Source organism: Capra hircus, chromosome 26 (genome assembly GCF_001704415.2).
Source record: "Capra hircus breed San Clemente chromosome 26, ASM170441v1, whole genome shotgun sequence".
Taxonomy (NCBI): Eukaryota; Metazoa; Chordata; class Mammalia; order Artiodactyla; family Bovidae; genus Capra; species Capra hircus.
In genome coordinates, this window is record NC_030833.1 from 46046577 (window position 1) to 46065660 (window position 19084).

At 36.4% G+C, this 19084-nt stretch overlaps 1 protein-coding gene across 10 annotated transcripts in view; it reads right to left on the reverse strand.

The window, feature by feature from the left end:
* PCDH15 (protocadherin related 15) overlaps positions 1 to 19084 on the reverse strand; it is a 910832-nt gene that overhangs the window by 224431 nt on the left and 667317 nt on the right. For all 10 annotated transcript variants that reach the window (XM_018041648.1, XM_018041647.1, XM_005698156.2 and 7 more), the window contains one exon: positions 9247 to 9363. In XM_018041648.1, coding sequence (XP_017897137.1) covers positions 9247 to 9363 — 117 coding nt within the window. The remainder of the gene's footprint in view (positions 1 to 9246; positions 9364 to 19084) is intronic.

A 19084-nucleotide genomic window follows, 5' to 3' on the forward strand; every position in this document is an offset into this window, starting at 1 on the left:
GGGTTGGGGGCAGGAAGAGAAGGGGACAACCGAGGATGAGATGGCTGGATGGCATCACTGACTCGATGGATGTGAGTCTGTGAACTCGGGGAGTGGGGATGGACAGGGAGGCCTGGAGTGCTGTGATTCATGGGGTCGCAAAGTTGGACATGACTGAGCAACTGAACTGAACTGATGTACTTTAAATTATCAAAATAATTTTATATCTAGAAAAACTCACATAACATATATCTTTCTAAAAAGCTAAAGATATATATGAGTAAACCAAGAGATGCAACAAAATGAAGAACTTAAAATGGGTAAGTTGAATAAAAAAATTAGGATATATCATATATAGGGTTAAATACATAAATATGTATAAATATTTATAAGTATGTCCAATAACCATACCATAAATTCCATAGATTATTTCTATGGAGCGTGCACATAAGTAATTCAAAGAAAAATATAAAATAAACTATAAAACTATAAAACTATATAACTATAAAAATATTAGAAATAAACTATAAAAATAAACTTTTGATAGTCTCAGAAACAAATGGATTAAACTGATCTCTATATAAATGTCACACTCCAAAGTAACTCAAGCACATGAAAACTAAAATGTGAGCAAGTTGTAGGAGAGAGAGGCCAATTTACCATGAAGGTTACTCATTTGTTTCTAATCAAAAGAACTATGGTCCTTCACTTAGCTTGACTGCATTTTCTTTGCCCTGTCTGAAAAATAAAAACAAACAAACAAACAAACAAAAAAAAAAAACAAAAAAACCTCTTTACCATTTAATTTCCTTTTCTGCATTGTAAATTTCTTCTTTTCATTGGCACTACATCACCGACAGATTTCTCTTTTACCCTCTTATTTTTTATGTTTTTTCCCCCCCTCTGACTCTTTCCACACTTCAGCTCCTAACCCATCCTCAAAAGGGTAGGAATAAAATCTGATGATTTATTTCCAAGTTTCTCTTTCATGGGATTAAGCTTTGTCTCTTGAAACATCTTATTTACTCTCACAGTAGATAAATAAATAAATTCCGCTTCTATTTAGGTGTCTCGTCTTCCATAATTTTTTCCTTGTGCTTGTACTTCCTTGTTTTCTATCTGTTCCATCCTGGCATCACATCAAAGCAGCTATAGCAACCCAGCATCTGCCTCAGGACTCTTCATGGTTTTGTTCACCTGTGCAAAGAATTCTTGGCCCTGTCCTGCATCTACCTCCAGCCTCTTCTTAGCACTAGATGCTGTGCTTTCCTTAGCTTGATGAACCTATAATTCTGGAAAAGTGATGAGCCTCCTGTTAGCCCTGGCACTGTGCTTCTTGCATGAGTAATAGTACCCACTGCACCACTACTGGTGAGTAGGACTCCTTCACTAGCCATGTCCTGACTTAGTCCTTTCAGCTTCCTTGCTCAAGAAAGGAAATCAGACAATTTCTATCTGTAGATGACTGGATTTAGATAGCTTGAAATTATTTCAACTCACTTTAATCTGTCCTAGTTTGATCTCATTGGTTTGCACCTTAAATAGCTTTCTTTTCTATCTGCCTCATTTATATGGACTAACATAATGAATATCTTTATCACTCAGCTAAAAACTCTTGATTCACTTTTCATTGTGTTTTTATTCTGTCTGTGATCTTCAACCTCCTGCCCAATCGCCATTAATTCTTTCATTTCAATGACTTTTAATTATTTCTATTTTATCAATTTCCATTGTCCACCTTGTTCTTTTTAATAATAAAATGAAAGAAATAGTTGCTAATTTATCTCCTGGCTTTCATTTATTATCTTATCTAATGAATACTACGTAACACAGGGAATAAATTGTTTTAATATGTAGCTTTGCTTTCTCATTACCCTGTTTGTAAGTCTTCTTAGTAAGTTTCCATTTTCTACATAACAAAATGAGTTTTGTAAAACCAAATCTGTTATATTTCCCATCTACAAGTGAGTCTCCAAGATGGCCCTGAAATGTTACTTTAAATAACTAATATTTATTGAATCAGACATAGTTCAAATCATGTTACACAAATTCATGAACACATGAAAAATATTTTTAACTCTAATTTGTGGATCCATTTCCTCTGCCAGTTTCTACTACCGTCACTTAAATGAATTTCCTACATATTTAAAAAGTTGAGTTCCAGTTCAAAGCAGGCTCAGACCAAACCGGGTCACATTCACCTTCCTGTTTCTGGCATTTATTTTACATACTGTTGTTTGGGGAAGCACACTGACTGAAACCGCCCATCCTGGCCAGGCACCATTGTAACAGATCATTTGCATGAGCTGTTTTATGACAGGTGGTCCTGGTAAGGAACATGGAACTAATAAGCCACGACCAACAGGAAGAGTTCAGGAAAAGTCAAAAGGAGACACCACATGTCCTACCACCTCCCAGAATCATTGCTGGCATCCATCTAGGCTGAACAAGGTGTGCGTCACCTGGAAGGACTCAGAGTCAGGATGATTGGTTAAAGACAACCCAGAAACTAACCCCATCACCGTAAAACCAGAGACTGCGAGCCACATGGCAAAGCTGTTCTCCTGGGCTCCCTTACCCTACTGCTCTCCACCTCGGGTGCCCTTTCCCAGTGAATATCTTGCTTTGTCAGTACATGTGTCTCCTCGGACAATTCATTTCTGAGTGTTAGACAAGAGCTCTTGTCATATTCTTATTTGTTAAGTCAACCATAAACGTTCTCTCATTGATCAGAGGATTCAGCAGCACTGTGAAGTACCTGTCTAGTGCCAGGCGCATGTTTGACTGCACGTCTACTGTTCATACACTCAAGGATATGGAGGAATTGTAAAGTAGGTAATGAAGGGAAATTAAAAGCAGAATGGCTTTAAGAGTATTAAAGACAAAAATCCAGATTATAAGAAGTCAAGGTACTCTTTCACAGCATCTCTCCTCATTTCCTCTGGCAAGTACTTCAAAGTAAAACACATTATTTAAGTTATAAGGGAGACCTATGTGAGCCCCAGAGAACTTGTTGTGTGTGTGTGTGTGTGTGTGTGTGTGTGTGTGCGCGCGCGCGCGCGTGCACGCGTGCGCACACATGCACACACACGCTTAGTCATTTCCAACTTTGTGAACCCATAGACTGTAGCCTGCCAGACTTCTCTGTCCATGGAATTTTCCAAGCAAGAATACTGTAATGGGTTGCCATTTCCTACTCCAGGAGATCATGAGAGCTTGATATACTTCACTCAATTCCCTTGGCAACCTCCTTTGTTGCAGTGTATTGGGATCCTAATCCCGAGGTTTATTCTCACCAAAAAAAAAAAAAAAAAAAAAGAAAGGAAAAAAAAGATGACACTTTTGTACAGGCTAAAAAACCCTTAATTTTACAGATATTACTACTTATAACAAAACAAAAATGTCCTGTTAGCCCTGGTATGCATGGCAGTTTCTTAATTAGAAGAAAACTATTTGTAATCAAAGCAGTTAAATCTAATATTGACCTCAAGTAAAGTTAAGAATATAATTGTTCTTGAAACTAAAACGCACAAGGCAGGAGAAAATGACAGTCTTAACACACTTAGATAAGTCTTTTCTAGACGTTAATGGATATGCAGATGATACCACTCTATTGAGAAATCAAGGAGGAACTAAAGAGCCTTTTGATGAGGGTGAAAGAGGAAAATGAAAATGCTGGATTAAAACACAACATTAAAAAAATAAGATCATGGCAACCCATCCCATCACTTCATGACAAATAGATGGGGGGAAAAATGGAAACAGTGGCACATTTTATTTTCTTGGGCTCCAAAATCACTGTGGATGGTGACTACAGCCACAAAATTAAAAGATGCTTGCTCCTTGAAAGAAAAGCTATAATAGTATTAAACCTAGACAGTATTAAAAAACAGAGACATCATTTTGCTAAGTCTATGTAGTCAAAGCTATGGTTATTCCTGTAGTCTTGTACTGATGTGAGAGTTGGACCATAAAGAAGGCTGAGTGCTGAAGAATTGATGTTTTTGGACTGTGGTGCTGGAGAAGACTCTTGAGAGTCCCTTGGAGTGCAAAGGGATCAAATCAATCAATCCTAAAGGAAATCAACCCTGAATAGGCATTGGAAGGACTGATGCTGAAGCTCTGATAGTTTGGTCACCTGATGCAAAGAGCCAGCTCATTGAAAAAGACTCTGATGCTGGAAAATATTGAAGGCAGGAGGAGAAGGGGGCAACAGAGGACGAGATGGTTGGATGACATCATTGACTCAATGGACAGGAGTGTGAGTAAGCTCCAAGAGATAGTGAAGGACAGGGAAGCCTGGCATGCTGCAGTCTATGTGGTCACAAAGCATCAGACAAAACAGTGACTGAAGAACAGCAGCAAGACTTTAATCATTTATAAACGGTCTCATAAACCTTTGCCTTTGTATTCATTTACAGCTTAAAATCTAATTATAACCCATTGTCATTCTAAAGATCAAGTCCCAACTGTTTCATTGTATGAGTTTTTTTCTAATTAAGTATGTGAGACAAAAGGGACTCAGGCTAGGCTACCTCATCTCAGTTTTCACAAGCTGACATGCATTGTGAAAATAGTTCTTGATTATGTCCCTTACAGCTTTGCTGTGAGGGAAAAAATCCCACTGAGCTGTGTACTTTCCCCTGACATGCTCCAGGGTCAGCAAGTGTGGTTAGTAAGCACTGATCTTTAAAACCAGAGTTTCCACTACATTGCTAGCAATAATCTAAATCAACAGAGCAAAACAACACAAACCAGTATGTGGTGAGTGATGACAAACAGATCTGTAGAGATATAAATGGAAAATGATATAGAATAGCCATATTATCTGGTGATAAAAATACAATCTTATAACACTCCTAACCTTGAATAGTTTTAACTATTGCACACAAAACCAGCAAGCAGCAAATCATGGATAAAGACAGTTGCTGTTTTCATTTTACTGTTTGCTCTCTGCTAATAGATTGCACAGAATGATTATATGGAGGGTTAAGCATTTGGAGAAGATCACCATAATTACCTGGCATTATTTGGTGACATGATGACATTCTAAGTCACACATCATAGAAAAGAAAAACTGACCTGACCATCTTTTTTACTCTCTAAAGATCAACAAAAGTGTCCACAAATGATTGAAAAGGATGTTAAAGTCATCTGTGAAATCACTTTAAAAATAATTTCTCAGGTAGTTTGTCTGAACTCTGAAAGGATAATATAGCTCTCAAAATCTTCAGCAGAAGGGAAAAATTTGCCTCACAGATGCAATTATTATCCCTTTATAAAAATACCTTCTGGAAAAAAAAAAAATGAAGTGAAAACACTCACTGATTAAAGCCGGTTACTATCAAGAACTACCAGATTGCTTTTCATGAATCATATTAACTTTATAAATTGATGTCAAAACCTAAAAAAGAAGTCTTCAATATATAAATATTTTTCACATGACTATATGCAAATAAGAAAGTTTCTCAAAATTGCTACTATTAAACATGATCCAAAATACTGATTTACTTTAAACAAGAATGCTATAAATTCCTCAGATGTATTAAAAGGAAAGAATTAACACAACAATGAGAAGATGCTCCTCATGGGTTCCTCATAACTTCTTGGAAATGAACAAAATGCATTTATTCATATTTTTCTGTGTCCACCTGCTAATGAAGGACACTATACTGTGAGACATTTACCCTGCCCACAAAGAGAACTCCTGTATCGTGTGGTTTGGTCCACAGCTTCGGAAAGGATAAAATTATGCAAATGGAAACTACACTTGGAGTTTTGTCTTGTGACAGTTCAGAATGAGAAGTCTCTGGTGAGCAGAAAGAAAAGGTTAGCAATTTTTAATATCCAAAATGATCAGTTATTCACCATACACGTCTCGGGTGAACTACATACTGTCAATGCTGCCACAAAAGCAAGACAGAAAATAAAAGTCCTAACAATTTTAATTCAAGGGAAAAAAAAATCCTAGAAGACTTTTCCTCTCCAGTCACTTTAGGCTTGCACAACATGCATTTTATAATTCTTAATTTATATTCAACAGCAATGCTCTGTCTGGCTTTAAGATATTACCCATTTCTCCATCTGATACTTCAAAAGGTTTTACAGTTGCTATTTTCTAGTTTAAAATGGGTGATGCTCATTTTACTCACAAGAAACATGATGCCTTGCCAACCTCTAGAGATGCAAATTATCATTGCAGAATTGTAACAATATCTACTTATATGAGAGGGCAGAAGCAGCACTAAGCATTATATTTGCCTTTCTTCACTTAATTCTCACAGATCTCAAATGGCCATACTTGGGCCTGGAGACAATAAGAAATTTGTCCAAGTTCACAAATAACTAAATTTCTGAAGATCTGGCACATTTTGTCAATTCTGAATAGCATAGAAATAACTGATTATTTATTCAACAAATGTTTCTACTAAGTACCAAACATGGTTAACTGCGGGAAAAAAACAAATTGGATTAAGTTTTGATTCTTGCCCTCAAGGACCTTACCTTCTTATTTGGAAGAGAGATCATTAAATAAACATAGTGTTACCTATAGGTACTCACAGCCCTAAGTAGTGAAACTGACTTAAGAGCCCAGATAGATATGAAACTGAAACTATCTTCTTTTAACGAATAAATATTTATAACACTAACAGAATAGAAATGCTTGGCAAGCCCATCCAAAAAATACTTATTCTGTATTTATGGCACTGATAAATAATAAAAGTGAAAATCAATCATAGCATCTTGAAAGTTCTATAATTTATATTGATACTTTCTAAAAAATTTCATGGAATTAGCTTTTATTTCAGATTGTTGTAGGTACAGCCAAATTGTAACTATGCTAATTTAAGGGACACCATTTGTAGCAATGATGGAAAATTCAATGCTGAATACTAGTTATGCCAATAGCTGAAAGTGTTTCAAGGATCAAAACTCAATCTCATAATATATTTGCTAACTGAAAGACACATGCTCAGTATTCCAGTTGGACGACTGGCATCCATCTTTCATCTACTGAAAAGATTGCATTAGATATTAAAAGTTAAAAAAAATACTATTGGGAATACAAGCCTGTGAGCTTCTTTAATATGGCAATTGAGTCTGGTAAATTTCCATAAACAGGTTTTAGGAGGTAAAAAGGAGAACTTTTCTCTATGTAAATACTTTATATAAGTAATATGACTTATTTAGAAAACAGACAACAGAACAAGACAGCTTCTTTCACATCACCACAGTGACTGAAAGTCACTGCAAGGTCACAAGTGACAAAAGTGAAATAGGGATTTTGCCACCCACAATAAGACTGTCCCACATAGGTGAGCATCAGGCCTACTATTAGAATTTCATCATTAATGTCATGAAACTAACACTATCTTAAATTCTGTGCTAATGAACATTTCTTAGAAATATGAGTATTTTAAGATGCTGTATTTGCTTATGAGAGGGTTCAGGGCACTTTGCCCAAAATATGTCACTTGGGCATGTTGATTATTTTGAATTAAAGTTACTTAAGAGATAGTCAGTGTAAGAAGGACATGTCTACTGTTTTGTCTCCCGGAAAGTAGAACATAAATCTTCCGTGTGAAAGGTATCCTCTCTATACCAAGAGAATGCGAAAACCTTACTGCCAGATACAGGGAATTCAAGGACGACAAGGCCATGTAGGCAAATCTCATTACTTCCTTACTAAATGACTACATCAAGCCCAAGCCCATCATTTTGTCAGTTCTTCACAGATGTATTAGTACTTGTTCTAAAAAATGAAAGCTGTCTGCTCTAGTCACTTCTTCAAGCATTATATTTTTATGAGCTCCTAAATGTACAAATTTAAATTTGTTTTCCTCTTGCAAATCTGTCTTATGCCAGTTTAATTATTAGATCAGCCAGAAAACTTAGAAGGGAAGTAAGGAAAATTCTTCCTCCCCTATATTTACATAGTGCTTTATAGTTTCTATGTGCAGTTCGGTTTTCCCTATGAGATTGTCAGTTTCTGGACAGCAAAACCTGGTTAGCACAGTGATCACTATGGAGCTGGTGCTCAAAACACATATCTTGAATGGAATTGAACTGTATTCCTAATTTTAAAATATTTTGTACCTCTGACAGTTTACTTAGACAAACCACAATTTCACATTCACCATCTCTATTGTTGTGTTCAAGGCTCTGAAGTTTTGCCTATCATATTTCCCAAGATTCAATAAATCAATTTCAAGGACATTTTAATACATTTGAGAAAAGGAACTTCTGAGTGAAAGGTCATTGCTTTCATGTTAACATTATTATTTCTTAAGACCTCACAGTTACAAAAGACTATATAGCTTGTCATAACTGAAGCTGAAAAATGTTATGACTGCTATTCATATTTTATTAAATAAATAGCATTACATAAATACTGCTTATATTAGCAACACAAAACAGAAATTTTAAGACACTTATAAAATTGAGGTCTTTTTCTATTTTCTTACTTTTCTAAACTGGTTTTATTTTAATACTTTTAACATTTTTCTAGAATTTATCAGCTACTGACTTATACTACAAGTTTACCCAAGATAAAAAATTCAAATCTTCATCATCCAACTATTATGAGAATAAATAATTAATATGTAAAATACTCTCAAGTTATTTCTAGAAAGTATTCTTATACAAGTACTATTAGTTTTATATGTTCTCTTCAATACATTAAGAAATGATATTAAGCAAAATTTACCTCACTTCTGCTATTATTTAATTAGAAACCCTCTATCTTGAAAGGCAATTTAGGACATCTATGAGAATCTATGAAATATGTTCTAAAAGCAAAACAATTTTAGCTTACCAAAATTAGCACATTCAATGTAATATTGTTATATGTTGATTTAGTGTTTGCTAATGAAATGTAAATAAGATGGAAAACACTTAAGGATAAAACTTATCTAGGCTAAACTAAATCTATGAAGTTCCAAATAAAGAAACTGAATTATACTTATTGCAAATGTAGATAATTCTTTATATGTTACATATTTATCATTAGTATTAGATAAACTGACAAATACTAAATATTGATTCACAGTAAAACAAAAACCATAGCCTTAATTATCTAAGTTGGATAATAATCACTTGAAATATGGTCTATACCTGTGTGTACAACAGGCAAGAGTGCATCAAGTGTGAGAGAGTGGATAGAGTGGAACACACAGACTCATTGTGCTGTCTTGGGAACTGGGTCATTTATAAGTGTTAAATTTTTCTCCCTTTAGTTCAGAGTATTAATCAACGTCTTCAACTTACAGGTGGGTCTGCATCTTCGGCATAAACAGTCGTTATAGGTGTCCCCTTGACAGCATCGGGAGCCACCATTCCTTTGTAGATTCGTTTACTAAATACCGGAGGGTGATCATTCATATCCTGTAAGACACAATGAAGAGTTTAGTGCTCTGTTTAAACCAGGTTACCTCTTCATATCACACAACCCATTTGCCACTGTCAGCCTTCCATCTTCTCAATTCCATTACCCTCACTTCAGAATGGCACCCCAGAGGAAACTACTAGAGACCCTATGCAATATTAAGGAGTATGAAACCTACCCCATTCTATTGAAGCCCATTCCACTCGAGTAAACAGCCTGTCTCACTACCCATGTGCCTCCAGAAAAAGCTTTCAGATATTGTATGATGCTTGAAATTTTCTCTAAAGATGCTTCTAATGGTATGATGTAGTTCTGAACTTTTAAGAGTAGGAACACATTTCATTAAAAATATCCTTCTTTGAGACAGGTGTAGAAGATGGCACACACACACACACACACACACACACACACATATATGTATATATATTGTTTTGTTTTTGCTTTTAAAGAAAGCTCTTTAATATTTCCATTGCAATTGTAAATTCTTTATATATTTAGCATAATAGGGTAATTAGAGCATTTCAAATGCAAATTGTGAGATATCCTTTGATGCCATTTTGCATTTTTACAAACATAAAATGATTAAAAGATGTTTTCCCTATAGCACACTACAATAATGACACATAGGATTAGATGTTCTTAGTCAGAAATCATGTTAATTTATTTAAAGATTTTTTTCAAAGTGATTTATGTGTATCTTTTTAATTTTCACAATTCAGTGATATGAGTTATTCATGTTTATTCACTAGATGATATTTATGAGTTTCCCCCCTTTTTGTGACCCAGTGCTAGGCACTGGAGATACTGAAGTAACTCAAAAAAATAAAATAAAATAAAGTTCTTGAATTTGTCATTTAACTACCATTTGGCAGGTAAAGTTACTGATTCTGAAGATAGCATAGTGACATCTGCCAAACTAATCTACTGGTTTGGCAAAGCCACAAATTAATCTGGTCTCTTGAGAGCCAGGTGATTTTTTTTCCCCAAAATTTAATATTTTATGGAGAATTGCAAATCCTTTTTTCTTAAAAATAATGATTATTAACCTGGAGGATTGATCTTTCTCAGATTTACTTAAAAAAAAATGATTATACCCCGCATTGTTTTGGATACTCTGACTCAAACATGATTGAGCTCAAAACTAAATGTGTTAGTTATTTTATTCCCCAGGCCATCCTTTTCTCACTTGATTATTCTACACAGTCTTTGGCATTTGTTCTGACACAAATTTTTTTTTTGCATCATGTAAGCTGGAAATATACAAATTAGCTGATTATAAACACCTTTTTTGGCACAGAGGTCGGGACAACTGGATCATAAACAATTGCAATCAAATTGAGCTTGCTTTTCACAGTAGAGCTAACATCTGAGTTGTATATCTGAAAAACCCTGCAGACTCTCGTAAAAGTTGGAGATGTTGAACTGTAAGCAAAACTGAGAAATTCTCAAAAAGTACATCGTTTCCCTGTTTTGACATGCAGTATTCACAGCCTCTACAATGAAGAAGACTTCCTTTATATATGATGAGCTTTAGAATCTGAACAAGTAAATAAACCTAGGAAGCACCTGTTCTCCATAATGACAGCAGAAGGTACTGATCTGCAGGTTCCAGGCACAGGGCAAATAAAACATTTGCATGCACATTTCCTCCTGCTCTTTCCAAGAGTGCTAACTGTTTTAATGAGTGAATATTGTAACCAAAGGGGTGGAACTCCTCTTGTGCCCCCCTAAATCATAGTTTCTGAAGGTTAGAAAAGGAATCCAACTTTGTGATTTTTCTATACATGAGTTTCCCAAATCACATAAAGTCAATACATTCCTATGAATTGTCTTCTCCTTTATTCTCCAAGGGGATATTAAAAATCTTAATGTTACAGGCATGTTTTGGATTAATTCGACTATTACAGGGGAAAAATATGCTTTTTCTTAATTATGTCAATACAGCTGCTAACAGTGCTGAATACCGTAACATCTTTTTCTTTTTTGTTGTCTTGGAAAATAGCCCCCAGGTCACTCACCTCGTAACTGAACACACAGGGGACATTTCTATAATCTGGCTTCATAAACTGATTATGCAGAAACCTAAGTTTGGAAATTGGTATCCCTCCTTTAGTCTGCTTGTCATTGACAGAATGGAGAATAAATCAATGCTGTCACCGTAGCTGTATATCTTTTTTCTGGCACACTGTACATATTTTGAGGTTACAATCCTTCACCATAGCTAAATTGTGTAGCCAGTGCACACAGTTCTTGCACAATCCATTATTTCAGATGAGAGAATTTATTGGAATGCACAATACCAAATAGAATAATCAATAGTTTATTATATTTATGCTCCAGGGATGTTTGAAGAAAAAGGTATATAAATCTGCCATTGTGCAAATGCTCTGCTTCTGCTGTTGCTAAGTCGCTTCAGTCGTGTCCGACTCTGTGCGACCCCATAGAAGGCAGCCCACCAGGCTCCCCTGTCCCTGGGATTCTCCGGGCAAGAACACTGAAGTGGGTTGCCATTTCCTTCTCCAACGCATGAAAGTGAAAAGTGAAAGTGAAGTCTCTCAGTCGTGTCTGACAAATGCTCTACTATGCAGCAAACTAAGGATAAGCTCCGCTCTCCAAAAGCAAGCTCTTTTCTGTTGTCAATCGTTCCACTAGAGGGCATGATTGACAAAAAGAAAATTTCCTTTTCTGTCCTCGTTAGCAATTTTATCAAGGCCTATAACAGTTTGCTTTCTGTGATTATAATTTTTGTTGTTCTGAACAAAAAATTTCTTTTCATGTTTTTAAAGAGCATTCTGAATGTTACCATGGTTCTCAGGTGGAACGAAGCCTTGATCTTCTTAGGAAAAAAAAAAAAAAAATAGTCGTGTGAGTTAGCATAATTAGCTCCCATATATCAAGCAACTGAAACTGCATCTGAATGTACAGCTATCTAAGAGGAAGAAAATATGTTTATTTATTTTCCAAATTCAAGTTAAAATAATCACAGAAGCCATTTCTGCTTTGGCAGACCACAGAGTACATTTTAAGCAGTCTTTTCTAATGAGTATAACAGGAACATGGGAAATTGCTGGTGAACTTACAAATTAATGGCAGGTTCTCTTTTTAAAGACAAGCGAGATGATATAATTTTTGATGTCTGGAATCATGGGTTAAAAATTATTCTAGATAAGAGGCTTTGCCTTGATGGGAGAGTACTAACCAGTGATACTTCCATCATCTGTGTTAAATGGTGATAATATAGAGAATGCCAGTCCTTATCTCAAACTCTTATGCACGCTCTGTACCGAGATCAGGTGGTGAGGTGGTGTGTGCCAGTGGGTGGAATGACGTCTGTTAAACTCCTCCATTACTGTCTAGCATTAGCACTAGAACCATCGGCTACCTGCCTCTGAAATCCTTTAAGGCTTATGGACCTGATGCCTCCTCTTCCTTGGCAGAGGACACAGTTGATTTTTTTCCTCTGTCTGTTACTAGTTCTCTTTCCCAGCACCAGACACACTCTCTTTGTTGTTCCTATTGCTGTTTCTTATGTTATATGCCTTCTGCATTTTCTGCCGCCTTGGTTTCTTTGTTTCTTTCTGACCTCTCTCCCTTCTCCTTTGATTCTGTCACATAAGGTCTAAAAGGCCCCATCTCCAACCAAACACATCTTTCTTTTTCTGTTTTGCATGGAGTTCTCTTAAACACAAATCACAAACTTATCTCAACCATTTTTGGCGAGGTTGGGAGGGTGGGGATAAAAACCTGTACTGGAAGTTTCTTTGTTAGCTGCCTAAAATGTTTTGCTTTACTTTTCTTTTTAATTTTGACACTTTTCTAGAATCTTGGTTGATAGTATTATTTCCAATATAAGGTAATCATGGTACACTTGCCACAAGAAGCAAAGTGTACACTATAGTTCTCAGTATCACAAATATTGATGGAACTCCCCTGTATGGCAACCCACTCTAGCACTCTTGCCTGGACAATTCTACGGATGGAGGAGCCTGGTAGGCTACAGTCCATGGGGCCGCAAAGAGTCAGACACGACTGAGAGACTTCACTTTCACTTTCCTCTGTATTAGGTAGTACATTAGATTCTGGAGATATGGTTACCACCAAGAAAGATAAAGTGGCTGCTGGTACTGAGCTTACAATTTAGTGTGGAAAGCAAATAAATAAATATTATCAAGTGTGATGAATGCTATGAAGCAGGAAGTATAAGGATGTGATGGGAAAACATATGAAGGAGTGTAAGTTTCACATAGGATATATCTCTGGTATCTGAGCAACTGCTTCATACTTACGCACGTTGGCAGGTGAAACAGTCTTTCAACATTGATGGTTAAATTAGAAGAGACTGACACTGTGCAATATTGACAAGCCACTAATTTAATGTAAAATTCCACTCCCATCTAAATTCTCTGAACTGGAATGATAATGTAAGGGGAGGCAGTTGATAAGTTTCTTGAATTTTTTCCAAGTCATGACACTGTGGTCAATTGGGAGCTGTTGTTCAGTCGCTAAGTTGTGTCTGACTCTTTGCGACCCCATGGACTACAGCATGCCAGGCTTCCCTGTTTTTCACTATCATCTCCCAGAGTTAGTTCAAACTCATGTCCACTGAGTCAATGCCATCCAACCATCTCATCCTCTGTTGTCCCCTTCTCCTCCTGCCCTCAATCTTTCCCAGCATCAGGGTCTTTTCCATCCAAGGTCTCTTTGCATATAGTGGCCAAAGTATAAGCATGTATATTCAGTATTCTTGCCTTGAGAACCCCAATAACAGCATGAAAAGGCAAAAAGATATAACACTAAGAGATGAATTTCCTAGGTCAGTAGGTGTCCAATATGCCACTGGGGAGGACTGGAGAAATAGCTTCAGAAGGAATGAAGAGGCTGAGCCAAAGCAGAAACAGCACCCAGTTGTGGTTGTGTCTGGTGGTGAAAGTAAAGTTCGATGCTGTAAAGAACAATATTGCGTTGGAACCTGGAATGTTAGGTCCATGAATCAAGGTAAATTGGATGTGATCAAACAGGAGACAGTAAGAGTGAACATTGACATTTTAGGAATCAGTGAACTAAAATGGATGGGAATGGGTGAATTTGATTCAGATGACCATTATGTCTACTACTGTGGGCAAGGATTCCTTAGAAGAAGTGGAGTAGCCCTCATGGTCAACAAAAAACTCCAAAATGCAGTACTTGGGTACAATCTCAAAAATGACAGAATGATCTCAGTTCAGTTCCAAGGCAAACCAATTGGGAGAATATGTGTCTATTCTGAGCTTGAATCTATGAGAAGATTCTAATCATACCACCCTATCTCAGACTTTCTAAAAACTGCATCATAATTGTATATGTGTATGTGTGTATATCAGATATTAGGCTAAGTGTGTTAAATTTACCATTTCAATTATTAGTCTAAAATATATATTAGCTATTATTATTATTGTTTCTAATTTATAATAAGAAGCTGAAGCTTAGAGAAATTAAGTTGTTCATAATTATCCAGCTAATAAAAGATAGACCTAATATTTAATTCTGGGATGCTAGATCCTGAGCTTTCCTGGTGGTTCAGATGGTAAAGAATTTGCCTGCAATGCAAGAGACCCAGGTTTGATCCCCTGGGCTGGGAAGATCCCTTGGAGGAGGGGATAGCAACCCACTCCAATATTCTTGCCTGGGAAATCCCATGGACAGAGGAGAACAAAGAGTCAGACACGACTGAGCGACTAACACTTCTTCACATTTTTCTTCTCACATCAGATTCTAAAGGCATCATTCTGATACTTAGAGGTGAGAAAAAGGGGAACTGGCAAAGTCATCGGAAAAGTATATATAAAATAACTTGAGTAGGATTTTCATTAAAATTCCACACATAAAATTTTAAACATCTCTTTCCAAAAATATTTTACAGTTTTAAGAACTCTTCTAATTAGTTACTATACTTTTATCTTGGCAATCTGGCAAGCTTCTAAACATTGCATAATTTGAATCTATCTCCCTGAAGATTATTTTAAAAATTATTTATAGAACCTTTTTTTTTAAAAAAAATACGGTTGTAGCAGTTTTATTTGTATATTTTAAATAACAACTTTGTCAGTATTTAACCGCACAAATAGTTGTTTTCACTAAAATCTAATAAAGTTTTTCCTAAATTGCACTGTTTGGAAAATTACTTCTATCAGAAACTTTACAAATTAAAAGAAATGCCGTGATAGATTGTGGGAAATTACATTTTATTTTCTTGATATTCACAACATACACTAATATATTAATATTCAAGGCTCCTATACAAAGCCCTGCAGTACAGAAATCTTTATTTTTATACATACTGGGGTTTCCCAAACTAATTTGTCCATGTTAATCTTTGTATATGAGACACCCAGACACTCCTCAAGACACCATCTTGAGGGGCTAGTGCTGTATAAAATAGATCATGCAAGACAGTGAAGACATCAATATATTGAAGGCACAGATTATTAGTGTTTGGAGTACTATATGACTTTGGTGAATTTAAATTTTGAGTATTAATATGTATTGAGGATTTCGCATATCAAGAGTGTCCTTGCCCCCAGTATGTACCAGCCAATTCATCAGGATAGAGATAGCAGCTGATAGTCATGATAGAATTGGAAAATGGTGACATTGTTTAGCAGTAACTAGTATAGACAAGGCTTATCAGCATCTCTTACCCACATTGACACATGGCAATAGCAAGCCTGGTCTCATTTGCCTTGGCAGCCAGGGAAGAATGTGATAAGCACTGAAGGGTAAAATTACTCAATTGTGTATATAAGTAAAGCATTTTCTCAGGAGTTCCAGAAATCAGTGGGTCACTTTTGGGAAGCCATGAGAGTCATAGATATATGAATTATTACTATTTAAGATACTATCTTTGTCTCTAGGCTTGTATAATTTTTGTTTCCTCTGGTTTTGTTTTTTTTAGTACAAATATATTATATCATAGTTTTAGATGTGTACAATAGCAGAATAGGCAGACAGGTTTGGAAATTATCTGATTCAGCCCCATGACACACCCTCTTTGGTGTGTTCATATTCTTTAAACATGGAGGTGCATATATATTAGAAAGAATATACTGTTAAGAATCTGATAGTACAGAATAGAACAGAGGGTAACATTTGAAGGTCATGGTCCTTAAAAGGGTATTTTATCCAGGCTAACCAATCTCAAGAGGAACAGTACAAGGTCATAAAAAATAATGACCAATCAGGAGGCAGGAAGAAGGATAAATTAGAAGCATGGAATTAACAGATAAACACCACTGTACATAAAACAGATAAACAACAAGGGTTCACTGTATAGCATAGGGACTATATTTGGTATCATAATAATCTATAATGAATTTAGAAATTATAATTTAGAAAAATTATATATATATATATATATATATATATATAATATCAACCCCAAATTAACAATACTGCAAATTAACTATGTGCTGTGCTGTGCTTAGCTGTGTCTGATTCTCACACCCTGGACTGTAGCCTGCCAGGCTTCTCTGTCCATGGAATTTTCCAGACAAGAATACTGGAGTAGGTTGCATTTCCTACTCCAGGGTAGGAAGTAAGGATTGCCCTAAGCCAGCATCTCTTGCATCTCCTTCATTGGCAGGCAGGTTCCTTGCCCTTGAGCCACCTGTCAGTCGGTTTGGATGCTCATTCGTATCCTACTCTTTGCAACCCCATGGACTGCAGCATGCCAGGCTTCCTTGTCCACCACCATCTCCTGGAGCTTGCTCGAACTCATGTCCATTGAGTCAGTGATGCCATCCAACCACCTCATCCTCTATCGTCCCCTTCTCCTCCTGCCTTCAATCTTTCCCAGCATCAGGGTCTTTTTCAATTAGTCAGTTCTTCGCATCAGGTAGCTTCAGCTTCAGTGTCAGTCCTTCCAATGAATATTCAGGACTGATTTCCTTTAGGGTTGACTGGTTTGATCTCCTGAAGTCCAAAGGACTCTCAAGAGTCTTCTTCAATACTACAGTTCAACGCTACAGTTCAATTCTTCAGTGCTCAGTTTTCTTTATAGTCCAATTCACACATCCATACATAACTACTGGAAAAACCATAGCTTTGACTAGACAGACCTTTGTTGGAAAAGAAATTTCTCTGCTTTTTAATATGCTGTCATAGCTTTTCTTCCAAGGAGCAAATATCTTTTAATTTCATGGCTGAAGTCACTGTCTGCAGTGATTTTGGAGCCCAAGAAATCAAAGTCTGTCACTGTTTCCATTGTTTCTACATTTATTTGCCATGAAGTGATGGGACCAGATATCATGATGTTAGTTTTTCAAATGTTGAGTTTTAAGCCAGCTTTTTCACTCTGCTCTTTCACTTTCATCAGGAGGCTTTTCAGTTTTCTTCACTTGCTGCCATGAGGGTGGTGTCATCTGCATATCTGAGGTTATTGATATTTCTCCTGGCAATCTTGATTTCAGACTGTGCTTCATGCAACCTGGCATTTCACATGATGAACTCTACATGTAAATTAAATAAGCAGAGTGATATATACAACCTTGATGTACACCTTTCCCAGTTTTGAACCACTCTGTTGTTCCATGTATGGTTCTAAATATTGCTTCTTAACAAGCATACAGATTTCTCAGGAGGCAGGTAAGGTGGTCTGGTATTCCTGTCTCCTTAAGAATTTTCAACAATTTGTTTTGATCCACACAGTCAAAGGCTTTAGTATAGTCAATGAAGCAGAAGTAGATGTTTTCCTGGAATTCTCTTGTTTTCTCTATGATCCATGGATGTTGGCAATTTGATTTCTGGTTCCTCTGCTTTTTCTAAATCCAACTTGAACATCTGGAATTTCTCAGTTCACATACTGTTGAAGCCTAGCTTGGAGGATTTTGAGCATTACTTTGCTAGTATGTGAAATGAGTGCAGTTGTGTGGTGGTTTGAACATTCTTTGGCATTGCCTTTCTTTGGGATTGGATTGAAAACTTACCTTTTCCAGTCCTGAGACCACTGCTGATTTTCCAAATTTGCTGGCATATGGAGTGCCTAACTTTCACAGCATCAAATCTTAGGATTTGAAATAGCTCAGCTGGGTTTCCATCTCCTCTACTAGAATCACTATGAACAAAGTTTTGGAGCCATCTGAAGATCAATCTATTAGACCACGCTGGTCCATTGAAGTTATTTTTTACTCAATCTCCTCACTCCAGAGCAACAGAAAGAAAGAAGTTGTAAACACTGAAATGTTCAGAGTTTCTGATTTGTTTGAATCCTGAACTACCTCCTGGTCCCTCATGTCACAGCTCTTTCGACCAAGTTAAAACAAGGACTCTATTAATACTGTCACCATAGACTATCAGTGGAAATTCATTGCCTGTCAGGTGTCCATCTTTTAGCAAATGCCACATTTGTACTGGGCATTGAGTTTCTATCTATCCTCTTTCCTATATTATTTTGGGATAAGAACATTTCTTTCCTTCTCAGAGGAAGAAATCACTCTGAAACATGAACATGCTAGCTTTCTATTCCAAGACTCACTGAATTTCCTCATAACTTCAGCCCTTGTAGATGGTCATTCATTTCTGGTCCTACCATCTCTCCCTGCCTACTCCCATACCTGTAACCTCTTTTATAGGTAAACACACCAGGGGTGAATACAGTCTCTTCCTTTCATAGAAGAATCTCCTTCAATCTCTCTTCTACTTGTGTGCAAGACATTCTATTTAAAACTACAAACAGAAAATGACTTA